This window comes from Bos mutus, chromosome 17 (genome assembly GCF_027580195.1).
Source record: "Bos mutus isolate GX-2022 chromosome 17, NWIPB_WYAK_1.1, whole genome shotgun sequence".
NCBI classification, from domain to species: domain Eukaryota; kingdom Metazoa; phylum Chordata; class Mammalia; order Artiodactyla; family Bovidae; genus Bos; species Bos mutus.
This window is the reverse complement of record NC_091633.1, coordinates 19,779,968-19,803,625: the sequence shown is the minus strand read 5'-3', so window position 1 is coordinate 19,803,625 and position 23,658 is coordinate 19,779,968. Positions and strand designations below refer to the sequence as shown.

The window sequence follows — 23,658 nt, the reverse complement described above, 5'->3', positions numbered from 1 at the left end:
GTCGTCCCCTTCTCCTCTTGCCCCCAATCCCCCTCAGCATCAGAGTCTTTTCCAATGAGTCAACTCTTTGCATGAGGTGGCCAAAGTATTGGAGTTTCAGCTTTAGCATCATTCCTTCCAAAGAAATCCCAGGGCTGATCTCCTTCAGAATGGACTGCTTGGATCTCCTTGCAGTCCAAGGGACTCTCAAGAGTCTTCTCCAACACCACAGTTCAAAAGCATCAATTCTTTGGCGCTCAGCCTTCTTCACAGTCCAACTCTCACATCCATACATGACCACAGGAAAAACCATAGCCTTGCCTAGACGAACCTTTGTTGGCAAAGTAATGTCTCTGCTTTTGAATATGCTATCTAGGTTGGTCGTAACTTTCCTTCCAAGGAGTAAGCGTCTTTTAATTTCATGGCTGCAGTCACCATCTGCAGTGATTTTGGAGCCCAAAAAAAATAACGTCTGTCACTGTTTCCACTGTTTCCCCATCTATTTGCTATGAAGTGATGGGATCAGATGCCATGATCTTCGTTTTCTGAATGTTGAATTTTAAGCCAACTTTTTCACTCTCCTCTTTCATTTTCATCAAGAGGCTCTTTAGTTCTTCTTCACTTTCTGCCATAAGAGTGGTGTCATCTGCGTATCTAAGGTTACTGATATTTCTCCTGGCAATCTTGATTCTAGCTTGTGCTTCATCCAGCCCGGCATTTAGCATAATGTACTCTGAATATAAGTTAAATTAGCAGGGTGACAATATACAGCCTTGATGTACTTCTTTCCTGATTTGGAACCAGTCTGTTGTTCCATGTCCAGTTCTAACTGTTGCTTCCTGACCTGCATATAGGTTTCTCAAGAGGCAGGTCAGGTGGTCTGGTATTCCCATCTCTTGAAGAATTTTCCACAGTTTATTGTGATCCACACAGTCAATGGCTTTGGCATAGTCAAGAAACCAGAAGTAGATGTTTTTCTGGAACTATCTTGCTTTTTCGATGATCCAGCAGATGTTGGCAATTTGATCTCTGGTTCCTCTGCCTTTTCTAAAACCAGCTTGATCATCTGGAAGTTCACAGTTTACATACTGTTGAAGCCCAGCTTGGAGAATTTTGAGCATTACTTGACTAGCGTGTGAGATGAGTGTTATTGTGTGGTAGTTTGAGTATTCTTTGGCATTGCTGTTCTTTGGGATTGGAATGAAAACTGACCTTTTGCAATCCTGTGGCCACTGCTGAGTTTTCCAAATTTGCTGGCATCTTCGCAGCATCATCTTTTCCTATTTGAAACAGTTCAGTTGGAATTCCATCACCTCCACTAGCTTTGTTCCTAGTGATGCTTCCTAAGGCCCACTTGACTTCACATTCCAGGATGTCTGGCTCTGGGTGAGTGATCACACTATCGTGATTATCTGGGTCCTGAAGATCTTTTTTGTACAGTTCTTCTGTGTATTCTTGCCACCTCTTCTTATCTTCTGCTTCTGTTAGGTCCATACCATTTCTGTCCTTTATTGAGCCTATCTTTGCATGAAATGTTCCCTTGGTATCTCTAATTTTCCTGAAGAGATCTCTAGTCTTTCCCATTCTATTGTTTTCCTCTATTTCTTTGCCCTGATGACTGAGGAAGGCTTTCTTATCTCTCCTTGCTATTCCTTGGAACTCTGCATTCAGATGGGTATGTCTTTCCTTTTCTCCTTTGCTTTTTGCTTTACTTCTTTTCTCAGCTATTTGTAAGGCCTCCCCAGACAGCCATTTTGCCTTTTTGCATTTCTCTTTCTTGGGGATGGTCTTGATTTCTGTCTTCCATATAATATCACGAACCTCTGTCCATAGCTCCTCAGGCACTCTGTCTATCAGATCTAATCCCTTGAATCTATTTGTCACTTCCATTGTATAATTGTAAGGGATTTGATTTAGGTCATACCTGAATGGTCTAGTGGTTTTCTCTACTTTCTTCAATTTGAGTCTGAATTTGGCAATAAGGAGTCCATGACCTGAGCCATAGTCAGCTCTCGGTCTTGTTTTTGCTGACTGTATAGAGCTTCTCCATCTTTGGCTGCAAAGAATATAATCAATCTGATTTCGGTATTGACCATCTGGTGATGTCCATGTGTAGTGTCTTCTCTTGTGTTGTTGGAAGAGGGTGTTTGCTATGACCAGTGTGTTCTCTTGGCAAAACTCTATTAGTCTTTGCCCTGCTTCATTCCGTATTCCAAGGCCAAATTTGCCTGTTACTCCAGGTGTTTCTTGACTTCCTACTTTTGCATTCCAGTCCCCTATAATGAAAAGGACATGTTTTTTTGGGTGTTAGTTCTAGAAGATCTTGTAGGTCTTCATAGAACCATTCAACTTCATTTTCTTCAGCATTACTGGTTGGGGCATAGACTTGGGTTACCGTGATACTGAATGGTTTGCCTTGGAAACGAACAGAGATCATTCTGTTGTTTTTGAGACTGCATCCAAGTACTGCATTTTAGACTCTTTTGTTGACTATGATGGCTACTCCATTTCTTCTAAGGGATTCTTGCCCACAGTAGTAGATATAATGGTCATCTGAGTTAAATTCACCCATTCCAGTCCATTTTAGTTCGCTGATTCCTAGAATGCCAATGTTCACTCTTGCCATCTCTTGTTTGACCACTTTCAATTTGCCTTGATTCATGGACCTAACATTTCAGGTTCCTATGCAATATTGCTCTTTACAGCATCGAACTTTACTTCTATCACCAGTCACATCCACAACTGGGTGTTGTTTTTGCTTTGCCTCTGTCTTTTCTTTCTTTCTGGAGTTATTTCTCCACTGATCTCCAGTAGCATATTGGGCACCTACCAACCTGGGGAGTTCATCTTTCCGTGTCCTATCTTTTTGCCTTTTCATACTGTCATGGGGTTCTCAAGGCAAGAGAAGTGGTTTGCCATTCCCTTCTCCAGTGGACCACGTTTTGTCAGAACTCTCCACCATGACCTGTCAGTCTTGGGTGGCCCTATATGGCATGGTTCATAGTTTCACTGAGTTAGACAAGGCTGTGGTCCATGTGATCAGATTGGTTGGTTTTCTGTGATTGTGGTTTTCAGTCTGTCTGCCCTCTGATGGAGAAGGATAGAGGCTTATGGAAGTTTCCTGATGGGAGAGACTGACTGAGAGGGAAACTGAGTCTTGTTCTGATGGGTGGGACCATACTCAGTAACTCTTTAATCCAATTTTCTGTTGATGGGTGGAGCGACCAACATGAAGTAGCTCTATTTTTTTTTTTTAAGTTATTATTATTATTTTACTTTTTGACCATGCTGTACAGTAGTGCCCTGACCAGGGATCAATTCCACGCCCCCTGCATTAGAAATGTAGAGTCCTATCCGCTGGACCACCAGGGAAGTCCCTGGAGTAGCTCTACTTCTATTAATCCTTATTATTATATTGTATTAGCTCTTATTAAAAACCTTGATAGATACCAGCAAATTACTCAACAAAAAGGCTGAACCAACTTAGACTCCCCTGATAGTGTATGAAAAAGCCTTCTTCCACACTCTCGCCAATGGGCCCTTGTTTGGTTGGTTTGTTTAACAAGCATATTTTTTTCTTCTTTTTGTAAAAACCAAACAAAAACTTTCACTTCTTTAAAGTGATAAAGTCTGGCTTATCAGTTTTGTTTGTGTGTGTGTTTGATGTTGTACCTAGAAAGGCTCTGCCTAAGCCACAGTCATGCTGAATTACTCTTAGGATTTCATAAGAGTTTTATGCCTTATGTTTAGGTTTGTAATCCATTTTGAGTTCATTTCTGTGTCCAGTTCAAGGAAAGGACCCAACTTCATTCATTTGCCTGTTTAGTCATCTAGTAGAAATGGCAACCCACTCCAGTGTTCTTGCCTGGAGAATCCCAGGGACGGGGGAGCCTGGTGGGCTGCCGTCTATGGGGTTGCACAGAGTCGGACACGACTGAGTGACTTAGCAGCAGCAGCACTTATTGAACAGATGGTTCTTTCTCCCATGGATTTGTCTTAGCACCCTTGTTGAGAATCAGCTGACCACAGGACTTCGTTGGTGGTCCAGTGGCTAATGCAGAGGGCCTGGGTTCAATTCCTGGTCAGGGGACTAGATCCCACATGCATCAACCAAGAGGTCAGGCATCACAACTAAAGTTTCCACATGCCGCAGTGAAGATTGAAAATTCCAGCACCACAACTAAGGTTCAGCACAGCCAAATAAATAAATAGATACTAAAAAAAAAAAAAAAAAAAGAAAAGAAAATCATCTGACCATAAATGCAAGAGTTTATTTTTGAACTCTCAATAATCCTGCTCTATTGATCTATACATTTATTCTTATGCCAGAATCACACTGTCTTGATTATTATAGATTTGCAGTTAAGTTTTTAATTGCAAAATGTGAGTCCTCCAACTTTGTTCTTCTTTTTCAAGATTATTTGGTTATTCTGGTTTGCCCTCAGACTTTTTAAGTTAAATTCAACACTGGGTTTCAAAACTCTGAAATATCCTTCTTCTTTCTTTTAATGTCTCTGCTAGTCAGTATCGCCAGTTTCCTCTGCCCACTAACTTTCGATTTCTCCTACTGTATCCTCTTCACGGGAGGTACAAAGGTCTCTCATTTCCCAAATGTCCCAACTCAATGTCATTTACTACCTACAGAGTCCAGGTCCCCCCAAACAGTACCAGTGAACTCTGCTTCCTGAAGCCCCTCCCTTATGTGGCCCCTCCCTGCAAAACATGGACTGACTCAGCGACTCGCCCTGGCCAGTAGAATGCGGTGGAGGTGATGTTCTGGGATTTCCAAGCCATGGCATTAAGAAGGTCTGCATCTCTGTGCTCCCAGTGCCAGGGGCCCGGGTTCGATCCCTGGTCAGGGAACTAGACCCCACATGTCACAGCTGGGTGTTGGCATACTGTAACTAAAGCCTGGTGCCGTGGAAGGAAGGGAAGAAAGAAGGGAGAGAGAGATAAAGAGAGTCTGCTTGTGTGCTTTTGGAAATGTTGAGTAGCCTTGAAGAAGTCCAGCCTACTCAGTGGAAAGAATATGTGAAGAGGCTGTGTACAGATGCCATAGAGAGAGACCCAGACCATATGAAGAGGAAGAGATGCCCAGGCATCCCAAGTGGCGTGCGTGAGCCTGCCTGCCATCTAAGAGACCCCAAACAAGGACTGACTAGCTAAGTTCAGTCAAGCCATGATAATACAATGGTGACTCTTTTTTTTTTTTTTTAACAGTGACTGTTTTAAGCCACTAAATTTTGTGGTGGTTTTTGAAATAGCAATAGATCACTGAAACAGAAACCTCAGCTACGTTCAACGACACACAGTGAGAGCGCCTAAGTCTAAGCACTAGACCACCAGGGGCAGATGAATAAAACAAGCCCTACTGCACAGTACAGGGAAATAGACCCAATGTCTTGTGATCAATCAGAATGGAAGAGAATATGAAGAATATATATGTATATGTATATGTAAATGTATAGCTGAGTCATTTTGCTACACAGCAAAAATTAAACACAACATTGGGTTTCCCTCATAGCTCAGTCGGTAGAGTCTGCCCGCCAATGCAGGAGACCCAAGCTCGATCTCTGGGTCAGGAAAATCCTCTGGAGACGGAAATGGCAACCTGTTCCAGTACTCTTGCCTGGAGAATCTTGTGGATAGAGGGGTCGCAAAGGGTCAGACATGACTGAGCGACTAAACTGCCACACCAAACACAACATTGTAAATAAACTATACTTCAATAAAAATTAAAAAAAAAAAAAAGACAAACCATGAATTACTTAACCTCTCTAAGCCTCAGGTTTCTGGTCTGTGATCATAACAGGGCAACTCCTCATGGATTTCTGAGAGGATTAAATGAGATCATGTTTGTACAGCTCTTAGCCGCATGCCTGGCACAAAGCAAGCAGTTGATAAATGAAAGCTATTGTTATTTTTAATTTTAAAAAGTAGTTCCATCCTGCTCTGGGGCACATTCCAGTTGTGATAAGAGAACTAAGAAGGGAGATTTGAGTTAATGGTGAAAGTCATAAATGTTAAGTGGAGTTCCCCCAAACTTGGTGGAATCACTGCCTGAGCTGTTGAAATGAATCACTAAAACAAGTTTCTGTACAACTCATGTACTAGTAAGAAAAAAAATGCATAAAAGGAAGACAGGAGCAAGATAAAACATGCCCATGACACAGTAGTAAGACTGGGAATTCCACAGCAGGGCCAGGAGCCAGGGAGGCCGGGATTAACACTCTTTCTGAGCAGTGGTGAACTTGGGTTTAGAATCCTAGGATGTGAAAGCTGGAAGGGATCTGGAAGATGGTCCCATCTTCCACATTACAGATGGGAAGTTCAGGGGTTAAGAGGTTTCATGGGTAATGATGGAGCCAGAAAAAACCATCCAGGGCCTCCAACTTCTCTCTCTTTTTTTTCCAAATGAAGCAATTCCTATTCTTGTTTTTTCCTAATTTTATCCAAATATTATGAAATTATAAAACTTTCAAAGGTGGACAGAGTTGGGGAAGGGGAGGGTGGGACGAATTGGGAGAGTAGCATTAACATATATACACTACCAAGTGTGAAGGAGATAGCTGGTCGAAAGCCGCTGTAAAGCACAGGGAGCTCAGCTCGGTTCTCTGTGATGACCTAGAGGGGCGAGAGGGAGGCTCAAGAGGGAGGGGATATATTTATACTTACAGCTGATTCACACTGCTGTACAGCAGAAACAACACAGCTTGTAAAGCAATCAGCCTCCAGTTAAAAATTTTTTAAGTAATAAATAAAAATAAACAAATAACAGTTTATGAGGGGAAAAAAGAATTAGGGGATTGGAATTGACATATAGACAGATAGTGAAGTTGCTCAGTCGTGTCCAACTCTTCGTGACACCATGGACAGTGTAGCCAACCAGGCTCCTCCATCCATGGGATTTTCCAGGCAAGAATACTGGAGTGGGTTGCCATTTCCTTCTCCAGGGGATCTTCCCGACCCAGGGATCGAACCCAGGTCTCCCACATTGTAGGCAAACGCTTTACCATCTGAGCCACCAGGGAAGTCAAGGCATATACACACTATGTATAAAATAGGTAACTAATGAGAACCTACTGTAGAGCACAGAGAACTCTACTCAATGCTCTGTGGTGATCTAAATGCAAAGGAAATCCAAAACAGAGGGGATATATACGTCTTGATAGCTGATTCAGTTTGCTGTACAGTAGAAAGTAACACAACATTGTAAAGTAACTATGAAGTGAAGTGAAATCGCTCAGTCGTGTCCGACTCTTTGCGACCCCATGGACGGAGGAGCCTGGGCTCCTCCGTCCATGGGATATTCTAGGCAAGAGTACTGGAGTGGGTTGCCAAAAATTAAAAACAAAACAGAAAGAAAACCTTACAAAGGGAAGATCACTTGCAAATTTCAGTTCCCGGAAATAACTATTGTAAATAGTTGGATTTTCTGACTCTTAGCTAATACAGGCCCTTAGGGTTACTTTCTGAATGTCACTGACAAGTCCACATTCCTCTGAGAAGGGAGCAGGATATTGACAGGCATCAAGGATAGGAAACAAATGCTAGTCATTTCACTTGAGTCTCACCACACCCACACAATGTGACCTCAATCTGGTGCAGCCTTACAGATGGGGCAATAATATAATAAGAGGCAGTATAGTGTATTGGTTAGGGATGCAGGCTTTGAAGCCAGTGCCAGATTCAAATCTTATGACCTGTGTAGCCTGGACTATATATACGGCCAACTTCTATGAACTTCACTTGCCTCATTTTGAAATAAAAGCCAGTAGTAGTCCCTCCCGCATGGACTGAAGTCAGGGGAAAACAAGCGAATATATTTACAGCACTGAGACTGCCACCCGACATGCAGGCAGCTCTCCCTAGCATGACTGCCCACGTCCTCTTCATCACCATCTTCATCATCAAGTTCACTGCTCCCTGCGTGAGCCTAACATTAGATCATCTTGACTCCTGTTTACTGGGAGGAGTCTACAAACCCCTATGGCAGAACCTGGGTGTGAAACTAAAGAAACAAATGTCTGGGACTTCCCTGGCAGTCCAGTGATTAAGACTGTACACTTCCACCGCAGAGGGAGCAGGTTCGATCCCTGGTCCAGGAACTAAGATCCCTCATGCCACATGATGTGGCCAAATTTTCAAAGATGAAATAAACAAGCAACACAACTGAGAACCTCTTGCACAGCAAGAATTCATTGGACCGAAATATTCCAGGGTAGAAATGTTCTGTTAGGATTTATATACCCAATTATACTGAAAAGCAAGAAAATGATGTGTGAAATGGTGACCTCCTGCAAGGCAGAGTTCAAAGTCTTCTTAGGTCCTCAAAGTTTAATTTGGTAAAAATGGAGGTTTTTAAAATATCACGCACATTGGGCTTCGCTGGTGGCTCAGTGGTAAAGAATCTGCTTGCTGATGAAGGAGACGTGGATTTGATCTCTGATCTGGAAAGATCCCATTTCCTGTAGAGCAACTAAGCCCGTGGGCCACAACTACTGAGCCTGTGCACTAGAGCCTGGGAACCGCAACTACTGAACCTGGTGCCCTAAAGCCTGTGTTCTGCAACAAGAGAAGCCACTGCAAGAAGAAGCCTGAGGACCACAACTAGACAGCGGCCCGCACTCAGAAGCCAGAGCAGCAATGAAGACCCAGCGCAGCTAAAATTAAGTAAAATGTATTGAAAAATAAATCTATAAATAAATAAAATACAATAAATCGAAAATATCATGCACATTGTGAGGGAGGTTGTATGTGGGGACAGCTGGTAAACAGGAACTCGCTGTACTTTCTGCTCAGTTTTGCTGGGAATTTAAAACTGCTCTAAAAAATAAAGCTTATTAATTTTAATAAATCACATCCTTAACGATTACTTACTTGAGCATGGAGGCATCTCAAAATCTAACATAAACAAAGGAAAAACCCAACTTATTGTAACATACCACTGGCAACCCAAACTGGGTTCAAGTTTTCAAGCATCTTATGAAATGGCATGCTGCTCTCAAATAGCTTCCCCCCACCCCCCTTAGCTGGGAATTAATTGCAGCATTCTGGTGTAGAAAGGCAATCCACGCTTATACGGAGAAGATGGCCTGGAAACATCAAATGCAACACATCTGTTCTCATAAAATACTGCTGCTGCTGCTAAGTCGCTTTAGTCGTGTCCAACTCTGTGCGACCCCATAGACAGCAGCCCATGAGATACTAGACAATTACTATTCTCTTGGCCTTCTGTCCCCCTTCAAAATCACACACACACACTACCGTTTCTTAAAACACACGCCTGCAGATATTGCACGCAGATTCTTCATGTTTCTGTTGAGCACAGTAAGTTAATATTGCTGTTGTTGTTTTGTTCATTATGCAAGGCAACCACATGACTGTGAATTAATTCTCCTGTGCTAAGTATTCAGTATACGGGCACGCAGGCTTACACATTTCAGTAATTCACAATGACAGTTGGCTTGCCCAAGCATATTCTTTACATTTAGAAAATTTTGTGGGTTCCTGTCTCCCCGGGGGATTTTTTTTTTTATTATTACTTGTTTATGCAAACAGCAGGTTGCACAAGAGCCTTGCTGGCTTCTTTTTTTTTTTCTTAAAGTGATTTCGTAGTTTCCTGGTAACCATTCAGTCATCTGTTTCAACACTCTGACATGACATAAAGGCGAGCGCTGAACCACGGGTTCGCCACTCAGAGCCGCACCTCGTTCCCCGAACCTTGGCTAGGTGAGCTGCTCCCTGGCGCCAACGCGATTCACTCATGAACCCTTCCCAACTGCAGAATCATTTTCTGAAAATAGGCGAGAAGAACTGCTGTGTGTTCCGCGATGACTTCATTGCCAAAGTGCTGCCGCCGGTCGTGGGGCTGGAGTTCGTGTTCGGGCTCCTGGGCAATGGCCTTGCCCTGTGGATCTTCTGCTTCCACCTCAAGTCCTGGAAAGCCAGCCGGGTTTTCCTGTTCAACTTGGCTGTGGCTGACTTTCTCCTGATCATCTGCCTGCCGTTCCTGGCGGACAACTACGTGCGGAGGTGGGACTGGAAGTTTGGGGAGATCCCCTGCCGGCTCATGCTCTTCATGTTGGCCATGAACCGCCAGGGCAGCATCATTTTCCTCACCGTGGTGGCCGTGGATAGGTACTTCCGGGTGGTCCATCCCCACCACGCCCTGAACAAGATCTCCAATCGGACAGCGGGCATCATCTCCTGCCTCTTGTGGGGCATCACCATCGGCCTGACGGTCCATCTCCTACACAGAACGAGGTTGATCGAGAATCAGGGTTCGAAACTGTGCAGCAGCTTCAGCATCTGTGATGCCTTCCGCTGGCATGATGCCATGTTCCTCCTGGAGTTCTTCATGCCCCTGGGCATCATCCTGTTCTGCTCAGTCAGAATTGTCTGGAGCCTGCGGCAGCGGCAAATGAACAAACATGCCAAGATCAAGCGGGCTATCAACTTCATCATGGTGGTAGCCATTGTCTTCATCATCTGCTTCCTGCCCAGCGTGGCCGTGCGCATACATATTTTCTGGCTCTTGCGCAAGGCTGGCACGGAAAACTGTGACATCTATCGTTCAGTGGACCTGGCGTTTTACATCACCCTCAGCTTCACCTACATGAACAGCATGCTGGACCCTTTGGTGTACTACTTCTCCAGCCCATCTTTCCCCAACTTCTTCTCCACCTTGATCAACCGCTGCCTGAAGAGGAAGGGGCCGGGTGAGTCGGATAACAACCGCAGCACCAGCGTCGAGCTCACTGGGGATCTGAGCACTACCAAGAACGTTCCCGAGGCTTTGATGGCCAATCCCAGTGAGCCGCAGAGCCCCTCTTATCTGAATCCAGTCTCCAGTTAAAAAAGCCAAGCAAAGAAGGGAGATGATCATCAAGCACCAGGATCTCTGGAGAAGCCGTTTGGCTGGTGCACGGAGTAACAGAGCCTTGGTCTGTGGTTTCCCAGAACTTGCAGATTCGGAGAAGCAGATTTAGGGCATCGGTGTGGCAGTGTGGGCTGTTTGCCTATAGAGTGTCTCCACAGGAACCTTGGGGAATGAAGCTTCCAGGTGTCTAAGACTTCTGTTCAATCTTGGACACTTGCAGAACTGAAGATGGCAAAACTGTCCACATTTCTGCTGCTGGAGTGTTGGAGCCACAGAAAGGCCCACTGGCACCTGGGACTCAGCTGGCCTCTTCCTGTCACCTGCCTGAGACTTGTTTGGTTCTCAGCTCCTGGGGCAATGTCTAGCTTCTTGTGGGCTCCCACTGGGATAAGGAAAGCTGTGACTGGAGAGGAATTATTACATCTGAAGGGAGCCCAGGCATCATGAAACAACCCAGGTCACCTGGGTTCGGTGGAACCAATCCTTCTTTCAGCCATGATTTGGCAGAAACGGACCAGATAGAGAGATTCATGAGCTTCTGTTAGTATCTGAGTTTCCGGTGGTGGTGAGAAGGGGCTTCGCCCCAGGAGGGTCTGAGCAGAACAGTGTTACTAAGCAAAAGGAAATGGCATTTATGTTACAACCTTCAGCCAATCCATTCCTCTTCTGTTTACACTAATTTGAAGGCTGAGCAGTTAAAAAGGCTCCAGGGAGAAAGCAGCTTCCCACCTCTGTTTGCTTTTATCACTCAAAGGGAAACGCTGCCCTATGGTTAGAGGGGGGAAAGATTTTCTTCTGGTTCATTTGCTTGTGTTTCTGTTCTCATAAGAAATCTACCCCTTCAATAAACTTTGATATGAGACACACAGTCTGGTGTTGCATGTGTCTGGGTGATGGTTCACAGACACGGACTTCTTACTTAAGCGGAGACCTTTATGGGTTGTTAACTGTGCCCTGGAAGAAAAAAAAAATACCACATACTGTAAAGTGTAAGAAAGGGATGTGGAATCTGAGCCGCAACATGAGGTAGTTAAGTCAAAAATTACATATGCGTTAGAACAAGGATGGGAAAGAGTTGGGAATAAATAGAAGTGATTTAACCTGGAAGGGCAGTACAGACAGGATTGCAAGAGCACTTTGCTTTTATTTAGGGGGTGGCGAATACTGCTAATGGTATGGTGAATGCTGCTATTAGTATTTGTGTATCAAATAAAGGAATCTGGCCAGGCTGGGATTTTTGCATAGGAGTGGGAAGAGAGACCTTCCTATAGAATAGTTTCAGTTCCCAATGCTGGGAAGGAAAGGAGATGTACTGGTTTGAGGTGGTGATCAGTTCAAGTTTCTGTTACATGCTCATTTCCACTCATTGTTCTTCAGCAAGATGAGGCTTGCTTTGACATAGTGACTTGGATGCCGATAAGGAAGGCAGATACTCAGACTCCTGGCCCCAGTGGAATGGCAGAAAAGGAAGAAAGATGGATATTTTGAGGTTCTGAAGTGCTTTCTGAGCAGTTTGCTTGTCTGATTTTTCAATTAACTCCTAGAGACTGAAAGTTAAAAGCAGAGATCATCTTTCTTAAAGAGGAAGAGATGATCAGAGAAGCTCAGAGGAAAGCAGGGATTCCCCCAGCCTCAGATGCATGAGTCAGCAGGGAACCCGTTTGTGAAACTCCTATTTGTTCAGAACAACCAAACAACTCACATTTGTCCTTTTGTTCATTCATCCCATCAGCTTGATGCTGAAAGCTCAGTTTCTCTGTACACCAGTGCCGAATCAAATCTTGGAGACAGAGATTTGGGTGAAGAAGAAAAGAATAGCTTTATTGTTTTGCTGGGCAAAGGGGGCTAAAAGCGGGCTAATGATTTCAAAACTGTGTGTCCCCACTTGGGGAAGATAGTGAGAAGTTTTACAGTAATTATTCAAAGAGGAGGGCGTGATCAGCTTGTGGACATTCTTCTGATGGGTTGGTGGTGAAGTAAGTGGGAGTCAGCACCATCAGCCTTCAAGTATGGTGTCTACATGCTGGTGGGCACCATAACATCATTAATCGTTAACTTCTCCCACCTGGAGGGGGTCTCAGTATCAGCAAAATGGCTCAAAGATATTGTCGTGTGTTTCTGCGATGGTGAAACAGGACCTTGCCCCAAGGCTGCTCTTGACTGTTTCTGCCTGGTGTGGCATCTCCTTCCTTCTCTAGTTAACAACTGCTTGAGTCTGCTCATCGGAACTCAGGGAAGTTTGTGGAGGCTGAATGAAAGCTGTTTTCTATAATCAAGGAAATGGGGGAAACAGAAAGTCCTTGTGCCCAGGAGCCCCAGAGGGCCCTGCTTGGCATCAAATTTTTATGTATTAAGCACCAACAGTGTGCTGTGGCATTCTGAGTGGTTGTGGAAACAGAGCAAGGAACACGTTCCCTGGGACCCTCTTCTCCTAGAACTTACATTTGCACTGGGGAGGTGGCCAGACAAGAGGTGAACAAATAAATGGAAAGGAAGCCTGGGATGACTGTGAGGACCACGAAGCCAAAAAAGCAGGATGAAAGGCTAAAAAAGGTGTGGTGCTGGGATGACTGGGACGTGACCAAGAGCTGAGCCATGAATGATGAGACGGAGCAAACAACGTGAGAATCTGGAGGAAGGGCATTCTAGGCAGAGGGGATGGTAAATGCAGAGGCCCTCGGTGTGTGAGTCTGCTAGTCTCCCAGAACTGCCATAACAAAGTAACACAAATTTGGTGGCTTAAAAAAACAAAACTTGAGATTTCCCTGGTGGTCCAGTTGTTAAGAATCCACCGTCCAATTCAGGGGACATGAAGGATTTAATTCCTGGTTGGGAAAGTAAGATCCCATGTGCCACCGGGCAACTAAGCCCACACTCTGCAACTAGAGAGAAGCCCGTGCACCACAACTAAGACCCGACACAGCTGAAAATGAAAATAGATAAATACTTGGGGAAAAAAGGCAAAATAGCATTCTCAGACAGTTCTGGAGCCCGGGAGTCCACATCAGGGGGTCAGCAGGATTGATTACTTCTGGATGCTCTGAGGAGAATCCACCTCATGCCTCACTCCTAGCTTCTATGGGCTATCAGGAATGTCCTTAACATTCCTGGGTCTGCAGACACATCACTCCAGTCTCTGCCTCCATCTTCACATTGTTATGGACCAGGATTCTTGGCCTTCTTAATCAACAGAAATTGATAAGTGGCCAGACAAGAAATTCAGGCAAGGCTTTATGAGGGCCCTTGTGGCACAAGGTGGGGAGTGAGAGCAAGTAACAGGTTCTCTTGCTGGCTTGCTCCTTGAAGAGGGGTGACCTTGTTCCTTATATGGGGTGAAGGTAGGGTGTGATCAGGGGTCATTCCAGAGGAGTGGCTTAGATGGTTTGCAATCCCTTTCATGGTGATGTGTGCAGGGGGCATGCACATCACCCTGCTTTTGATCCCACCTCTTCAGAAGATGCCTTAGAAAGCATCACTAAGAACAAAGCTAGTGGAGGTGATGGAATTCCAGTTGAGCTATTCCAAATCCTGAAAGATGATGCTGTGAAAGTGCTGCACTCAATATGCCAGCAAATTTGGAAAACTCAGCAGTGGCCACAGGACTGGAAAAGGTCCGTTTTCATTCCAATACCTAAGAAAGCCAATGCCAAAGAATGCTCAAACTACCGCACAATTGCACTCATCCCAAACACTAGTAAAGTAATGCTCAAAATTCTCCAAGCTGGGCTTCAGCAATATATGAACCGTGAACTTCCTGATGTTCAAGCTGGTTTTAGAAACGGCAGAGGAACCAGAGATCAAATTGCCAACATCCGCTGGATCATCGAAAAAGCAAGAGAGTTCCAGAAAAACATCTATTTCTGCTTTATTGACTATGCCAAAGCCTTTGACTGTGTGGATCACAATAAACTGTGGAAAATTCTGAAAGAGATGGGAATACCAGACCACCTGACCTGCATCTTGAGAAACCTATGTGCAGGTCAGGAAGCAACAGTTAGAACTGGACACGGAACAGACTGGTTCCAAATAGGAAAAGGAGTACGTCAAGGCTGTATATTGTCACCCCGTTTATTTAACTTCTATGCAGAGTACATCATGAGAAACGCTGGACTGGAAGAAACACAAGCTGGAATCAAGATTGCCGGGAGAAATATCAATCACCTCAGATATGCAGATGACACCACCCTTATGGCAGAAAGTGAAGAGGAACTAAAATATCCCACTCTCGGCATATATCGGAGGAGACTCAAATTTGGAAAGACACATGCACCCTAATGTTCACCACTATTCACAATAGCTAAGACATGGAAGCAATCTAAGTGTCCACCCACAGATGAATATACAATTCAATGTGCTGTATACAATGGAATATTCAGATCAGATCAGTTGCTCAGTCGTGTCCGACTCTTTGCGACCCCATGAATCGCAGCACACCAGGCCTCCCTGTCCATCACCAACTCCCGGAGTTCACTCAGACCCACGTCCATCGAGTCAGTGATGCCATCCAGCCATCTCATCCTCTGTCATCCCCTTCTCCTCCTGCCCCCAATCCCTCCCAGCATCAGAGTCTTTTCCAATGAATCAACTCTTCGCATGAGGTGGCCAAAGTACTGGAGTTTCAGCTTTAGCATCATTCCTTCCAAAGAAATCCCAGGGCTGATCTCCTTCAGAATGGACTGCTTGGATCTCCTTGCAGTCCAAGGGACTCTCAAGAGTCTTCTCCAACACCACAGTTCAAAAGCATCAATTCTTTGGCGCTCAGCCTTCTTCACAGTCCAACTCTCACATCCATGCATGACCACAGGAAAAAGCATAGCCTTGACTAGACGAACCTTTGCTGGCAAAGTAATGTCTCTGCTTTTTAATATGCTATCTAGGTTGGTCATAACTTTCCTTCCAAGGAGTAAGCGTCTTTTAATTTCATGGCTGCAGTCACCATCTGTAGTGATTTTGGAGCCCAGAAAAATAAAGTCTGACACTGTTTCCACTCTTTCCCCATCTATTTCCCATGAAGTGGTGGGACCAGATGCCATGATCTTTGTTTTCTGAATGTTGAGCTTTAAGCCAACTTTTTCACTCTCCACTTTCACTTTCATCAAGAGGCTTTTGAGTTCCTCTTCACTTTCTGCCATAAGGGTGGTGTCATCTGCATATCTGAGGTGATTGATATTTCTCCCGGCAATCTTGATTCCAGCTTGTGTTTCTTCCTGTCCAGCATTTCTCATGATGTACTCTGCATAGAAGTTAAATAAACGGGGTGACAATATACAGCCTTGACGTACTCCTTTTCCTATTTGGAACCAGTCTGGTGTTCCATGTCCAGTTCTAACTGTTGCTTCCTGACCTGCATACAGATTTCTCAAGAGGCAGGTCAGGTGGTCTGGTATTCCCATCTCTTTCAGAATTTTCCACAGTTTATTGTGATCCTCACAGTCAAAGGCTTTGGCATAGTCGATAAAGCAGAAATAGATGTTTTTCTGGAACTCTCTTGCTTTTTCGATGATCCAGTGGATGTTGACAATTTGATCTCTGGTTCCTCTGCCTTTTCTAAAACCAGCTTGAACATCAAGAAGTTCATGGTTCATATATTGCTGAAGCCTGGTTTGGAGAATTTTGAGCATTACTTTACTAGCATTTGAGATGAGTGCAATTGTGCAGTAGTTTGAGCATTCTTTGGCATTGCCTTTCTTTGGGATTGGAATGAAAACGGACCTTTTCCAGTCCTGTGGCCACTGTTTTCCAAATTTGCTGGCATATTGAGTGCAGCACTTTCACAGCATCATCTTTCAGGATTTGGAATAGCTCAACTGGAATTCCATCACCACCACTAGCTTTGTTTGTAGTGATGCTTTCTAAGGCCCACCTGACTTCACATTCCAGGATGTCTGGCTCTAGGTCAGTGATCACATCATCATGATTATCTGGGTCGTGAAGATCTTTTTTGTACAGTTCTTCTGTGTATTGTTGCCATCTCTTCTTAATATTTTCTGCTTTTGTTAGGTCCATACCATTTCTGTCCTTTATCGAGCTCATCTTTGCATGAAATGTTCCTTTGATATCTCTGATTTTCTTGAAGAAATCCCTAGTCTTTCCCATTCTGTTGTTTTCCTCTATTTCTTTGCACTGATCACTGAAGAAGGCTTTCTTATCTCTTCTTGCTATTCTTTGGAACTCTGCATTCAGATGTTTATATCTTTCCTTTTCTCCTTTGCTTTTCACTTCTCTTCTTTTCACAGCTATTTGTAAGGCCTCCCCAGACAGCCATTTTGCTTTTTTGCATTTCTTTTCTATGGGAACGGTCCTGATCCCTGTCTCCTGTACAATGTCATGAACCTCATTCCATAGTTCATCAGGCACTCTGTCTATCAGATCTAGTCCCTTAAATCTATTTCTCACTTCCACTGTATAATCATAAGGGATTTGATTTATATTACTCAGCCATAAAAAATAACGAAATAATGCCACCTGCAGCAACATGGATGGACCTAGAGATTATTATATGAAGTGAAGTGAGAAAGACAGATACTTTCTAACATATGTGGAGTCTGAAATATGACACAGATGAACTTATTTATGAAACAGAAACAGACTCACAGACATAGCAAACAAACGTATAGTTACCAAGGCAGAAAAGAGATGGGGGAGGGATAAACTAGGAATTTGGGATTATCAGATACAAACTACTTATTTACTATGTTTGCTAAGTCTCTTCAGTAGTGTCCAACTCTGTGCGACCCCAGAGACGGCAGCCCACCAGGCTCCCCTGTCCCTGGGATTCTCCAGGCAAGAACACTGGAGTGGGTTGCCATTTCCTTCTCCAATGCAGGAAAGTGAAAAAATAAAGTGAAGTCGCTCAGTTGTGTCTGACTCCTAGCGACCCCATGGACTGCAGCCCACCAGGCCCCTCCATCCATGGGATTTTCCAGGCATGAGTACTGGAGTGGGGTGCCATTGCCTTCTCTGACCCCTACCTCTAGTAACCACTAAAGGGTATTTTTATTTATCATTATTTCTGAAAAATATTTTTATTTATTTATTTGGCTGCGCCAGGTCCCACCTGCAGCACGCAGGATCTTTAGTTGTGGCATGAGAACTTGTAGTTAAAACATGTAGGACCTAGTTCCTTGACCAGGGATGGGACCCAGGACCTGTGCATTGGGAGCATGGCGTCTTAGTCGCTGGACCACCTGGGAAGGCCCAAAGGGGTATTTTAAAACTACTGTTTATGTTAAGACATGGTTTTTGGCAACTGTTCCTACAATAACATTTCAGACCGCCATCTAGGTCACTCATTTAAAAAGCATGTTTATGCCTTCAGCCAAGTCGATCTCGGTTCTCTTGCTTCCAAAATTTCTGGGGAACACAGAGGTAATCAGCCAACCTTGAGGAAGAAATAACAGTTCACATTGTCCCAAACCCAAACAGATACGGATATCCAGATGAGTTCTAGAGCCCTTCTTAAGGCCTTCCCAGAAATTTAAAATCTTTGTAATGTTATATGTTACTTAATAAACTTAAGTCCAAGAAATATCCTTTGGCAGGCTCAGCTGTGGTGAATACCTGGCCGTGACACTCTGTTCACTGTTTTGCATCTTTCATGACAGCTGAAATGTGGCTATTGTGCAGCCAGTGCTGGCTTCTCTTGGGGCTCAAATTTAAGACTTGGTCATTCTCTGTCTCTTCAGTGAGAAGAGGTTTGCATGTGGCATTACAAACATCAGGCCTGATCACAATCTCACGATCCTGTCCTATGAAAGGCAAGCACTTCTAGGCTCTTAACAAATATTGATATACTGGGTGTTCTGGCCACACCCTGAGAGGGATTCACAGGCATGAGTGGGCATTGGGAACAGTACATGACATTCCCAATGCAACTGCAAAGAAGAGAAAACAATTGCCTACTGATGTTAACATCATGAGAAATGCTGGGCTGGGTTAAGCACAAGCTGGAATTAAGATTGCCGGGAGAAATATCAATCACCTCAGATATACAGATGACATCACCCTCATGGCACAAAGTGAAGAAGAACTAAAGAGCTTCTTGATGAAAGTGAAAGAGGAGAGTGAAAAAGTTGGCTTAAAACTCAACTTTCAGAAAACTAAGATCATGGCATCTGGTCCCATCACTTCATGGCAAATAGATGGGGAAACAATGGAAACAGTGACAGACTTTATTTTTTGGGATTCCAAAATCACTGCAGATGGTGAGTGCAGCCATGAAATTAAAAGATGCTTGCTCCTTGGAAGAAAAGTTATGACCAATCTAGATAGCATATTAAAAAGCAGAGACATTACTTTGCCAACAAAGGTCCATCTAGTCAAAGCTAAGGTTTTTCTAGTAGTCATGTATGGATGTGAGAGTTGGACTATAAAGAAAGCTGAGTGCCAAAGAATTGATGTTTTTGAGCTGTGGTGTTGAATAAGACTCTTGAGAGTCCCTTGGACTGCAAAGAGATCCAACCAGTCCATCCTGAAGGAAATCAGGGAGGAAATCATTGGGAGGACTGATGCTGAAGCTGAAACTCCAACACTTTGGCCACCTGTGTGAAGAACTGACTCACTGGAAAAGACCCTGATGCTGGGAAAGATTGAAGGCGGGAGGAGAAGGGGATGACAGAAGATGAGATGGTTGGATGGCATCACCAACTCAATGGACATGAGTTTGGGTAAACTCTCTGGGAGTTGGTGATGGACAGGGAGGCCTGGCATGCTGCAGTCCATGGGGTCGCAAAAAGTCGGACACGACTGAGCGACTGAACTGAACTGAACTGGACTGATGTTAACAGATTGAAAAACAGAGGGTTTCTTTTCAGCAAGCTTACAGAACATCCCTTCTTTGGAATACAACGCTTCGGTCAGGAAAATGGTATTGATTCAATTTTTTATTTCAGTCAAAGAACACAAGGCAAAGAGACTCAGTCAGAGAGGGGTTTTAGTTCCCTGACCAGGGATCGAACCCACACCTCTTGCATTGGCAGCATGAAGCCTTTACCACTGGACCACCAGGTAAGTCCCCCATTCATCATCATTTGATCGCCATAAATTATTATATCTAAGATTTGCTCCATGCCGTCTGCCAGACACTACTCTATTTTCCATGGATGATCTCATTTCATTCTTTCAATAACTTCATAGGGTAGGTGCTATTTCATTTCACAGATAAGGGAACTGAGGCCCAGGGAGTCTGAATAATTTGCCCATGGTCATACAACCTGTAAGAGATGAGCCAAACGTAGGCATGTGTGAGGGCACAATGTTTGAGGGAACAAATGTAGGCAATCTGACTTCAGAGTCTTTGCCTTTAAAAGTTCTAGAAAAACACAAAGTGAGAGATGAGCAATATAAACTGTAAAAAGTAGGGTGAATGCTTTGGCCCATTAGGGCTCAATATTTCTGGAATTTTTCAAGTTGTCCTACCAAGAGGGATCTCCCAGGTCCAGACTGAGCTCATGTACTTAAGCTTTCAGGCACAGTACCTGGCACTAAAGGGATCAATAAATTAGTTTCCCTTCTTCCAAAGCTAACGGGTCATTGCGTTCTTTCTTCCTTGTTGAAGATTCTTCTTGTCTTTCTAATAAAGGTACCATCTCACAAGGAGGCAGGTCAAGGATGTTCAGTGCAACAGCGTTTGGAATAGTGGAAAGCAGGAGACAACCCAAGTGTCCATTAGGAGGGGAACAGATAAACACCAATACAGGCACCCATCAGAATACTACATAGCAGGGAAGGAAAAAAGTGGACAAGAGTTACTTTCATCAACAGAGCTAAACCTAGAGCAGAACATCTAGAGCCTAAAGCAAGCTGCCAAAAGATTTGTACAGTGTGATAACATTGTTGTAAATGTTTAAAACATGCTGAACAAAATAACATGGATTTTGGAAGCATTGATATGTAATAAAACAAAAATCATGGATGAGGATGCATAGCAACTGCAGGATACAGATGACCTCTGTAGAAGGAAGGAGGGAGATTTGATGGAGGGGAGGCCTCAATTGTTTCTGTAATGTTTTACATTTTTTTTAGAAGAACAATCTGCAAATGTCCTTCAAAGGCGGAATGGCTAAACAGCCTGTAGTTTCTTTTTTGGGCGATGAAAATGTTTGGGAATTAGAGAGAGGTGTTGGTTGTACAACACTGAAAATGTACTAAATGCCACTAAACTTTTCACTTTAAAATGGTTCATTTCATGTTATATGAGTTTCATGTGATTAAAAAAAAGAAGAACTGCTGCAAATCTATAGAGTAACTGTCCCTCTTCTGTAGCTCACCCTGTCTCCTATCCGTCATTCTCTGTCCCCAGTCCTCTCTTGGGTCAGGCAAGATCCCTACCCCAGAGGCAGTGATCTGAGAATGGAATTAGGGTGGGATACTATGTCTGAGGGGCATCCCTGGTGACTCAGATGGTAAAGAGTCTGCCTGCAATGCGGGAGGCCCAGGTTCGATCCCTGGCTCAGGAAGATCCCCCAGAGAAGGGTATGTCAACCCACTCCAGTATTCTTGCCTGGAGAAGCCCACGGACAGAGAAGCCTGGTGAACCGCAGTCCATGGGGTTGCAAAGAATTGGACACGACTGAGTGGCTAACACACACACACACATACACACACACACACAAGGTCTGAGCCAGCATCCTTTGTGATTTCTTATCATTTGTAGCCTGGGTAGTTCTCATATAAACATTTTCCTCACTCTTAAAACCCCGTGGAGAAAGATCACCAGCTGCTGTTTGAAGCACGTTTGAGGGTGGTTGTCAGGTTGAAATGAAGTCTCTTCCACAAACTGAAAATGGTTGTACATTGAAGTTATTGCTTACAAGATCTCAGAGATGCCATAAAAGAATATTTGAAAAATTCTGAGTCATTTTTGTGTTTGAAATGAAAACTGAGTAATTTCTGACTCTGGCTTCCGGAGAGCTTGGAGGGGACATGTTTTATTTCCTCATCTTTCCTTGTCACTGATGGGAGCTGACGTCCTCACACCCTAGAAACAACCCAGTGGTCCCACTGCCTCCCAAGCAGCTTCTAACTTGCTGGTGATATCTCTGGGGAATCCTGGTCCCTCTGGCTGGGGAGCTCCTGTCTCCAGTCTGTTCTTATCCCAACCTCTTTCCAGAGCCAAGCCAGTTTTGTTTCAGGCCCTTCAGTGAACCACACTGGAGTCAAAGCAAGCTTAAGAGGAAACAAGACAGCACACAAACCCTGGTGTCTGTTATGAGCTGATTTGTGTCCCCTTCAAATTCCCATGTTGAAGTCCTAGCCTCCAGTACCTCATAATGTGACTGCATTTGAACAAGGGGTCTTCAAAGTGGTAATTAAAGTGAGGTCTTTAGGGGTGGGGCCCTAATCAGATAGGACTGGTGTCTTTATAAAAAGGGGAGGCTTTTGGTTTTTAGATCCCACATCTAAGAGATGCCACATATGTCTTTCTCTGTCTGACTTCACATAGTGTGATCATCTCCAGGTCCATCCGTGTTGCTGCAAATGGCATTATTTCGTTCTTCCTAATGGCTGAGTAACATTCCACTGTATATACGTAGCACCACAACTTCTGTAGGATCTAAAAAGACACAAGTGAACTTATTTATAAAACAGAAACATACTCACAGACTTAGAGAATGAACATATGGTTACCAGCTGGGAAAGATGGGGGGAAGGGATAAAGAGTTTGGGATTAACATGCACACATTGCTATATTTAAAATAAATAACCAGTAGGCGAAAAAATTTAAAAATTAAAAAAAAAATAAAAAGAGATTATGACACAGACATGCATAGAGGGAAGACCATGTGAGCACCTGGGGGAAGATGGCCATCTGCAAAGCTAGGGAGAGGCCTCAGAACAAATAACCCTGTCAATGCCTTGGACTTCCGGCCATCAGAACTGTGAGAAACATTTTTTAAAAACCCTTTTTAAATGTTAAAAAAAACAAACAAACTTTGTTTTATAGTGGCCCAAACAAGCTCATAGCATCTGATTATCTTTGTCCTATGCCTCAGTTGGCCAGTGGTTTTGGAACTTGGCTGGAATGCCTTAGGTGTTTATTTAAAACCGCTTATCTCCTATTAATTTGAATAGGATTTCACATAAGACCTGCTGTGCTACAAAGCAGACAAATTCAACTATAGAGAAAACAGAACAATAGCATTAAAGACAGGTTGACTTTTCATAGGCAAACATGATCCAACTGCTTTGTCTTAATACATATCTTTTGTTTAATGATGGAAACCAATCTCAAAATTCATTAAAATGCATGTTTTTTAAAAAAATGAATGAGATAAAAAAATCACACTGTCCTCTAGGGTTCCCATAAAAGCTGACATTTAATTCATGATTTCAAACACAAAATTTTTTTTAAAAGCTACTAAAATAACTATAGTCCACCCAGAAAAAAAACTGCTGAATAGTCTTATCTACTGCTATTATTTCTAACAGAGTATTCACATAAAACTCCTAAAAATTATCCTTCTAAAACAAAAACTGAATTGTCCTTCTTTTCCTACCTTAAAAGTCTTCAATTATCAAAAGAAGAGGGTTTGGAGCTTCTCTGGTGATCCAGTGGCTAAGACTCCCAATTCAGGGGGGCTGGGTTCCATCCTTGGTTAAGGAACTAGATCCCCCCACGCTGCAATGAAGATCCTGTGTGCCACAACTAAGACCCGGCACAGCCAAAAAAAAAGAATGAAGTTTCAACTCAGCACAGTCTTTGCTGCCAGGCAACCTGGTACCAACAAGGTTGGAGGTGGAGGTGAAAGAGAACAGCCTTTGGAATCAGATGCTCCTGGATTGACACTCCAGCTTTC

General features: G+C 43.7%; 1 protein-coding gene across 1 annotated transcript; it reads left to right on the top strand.

Annotated features, from left to right (window-relative positions):
- Positions 1 to 9,689: 9,689 nt before the first annotated feature.
- On the top strand, positions 9,690 to 11,718 carry LOC102278645 (hydroxycarboxylic acid receptor 2). The gene has a single exon (XM_005911836.3). The coding sequence runs from the start codon at positions 9,746 to 9,748 to the stop codon at positions 10,835 to 10,837; it is 1,092 nt and encodes a 363-aa protein (XP_005911898.2). The 5' UTR covers positions 9,690 to 9,745; the 3' UTR covers positions 10,838 to 11,718.
- The last annotated feature ends 11,940 nt before the right edge of the window (positions 11,719 to 23,658 follow it).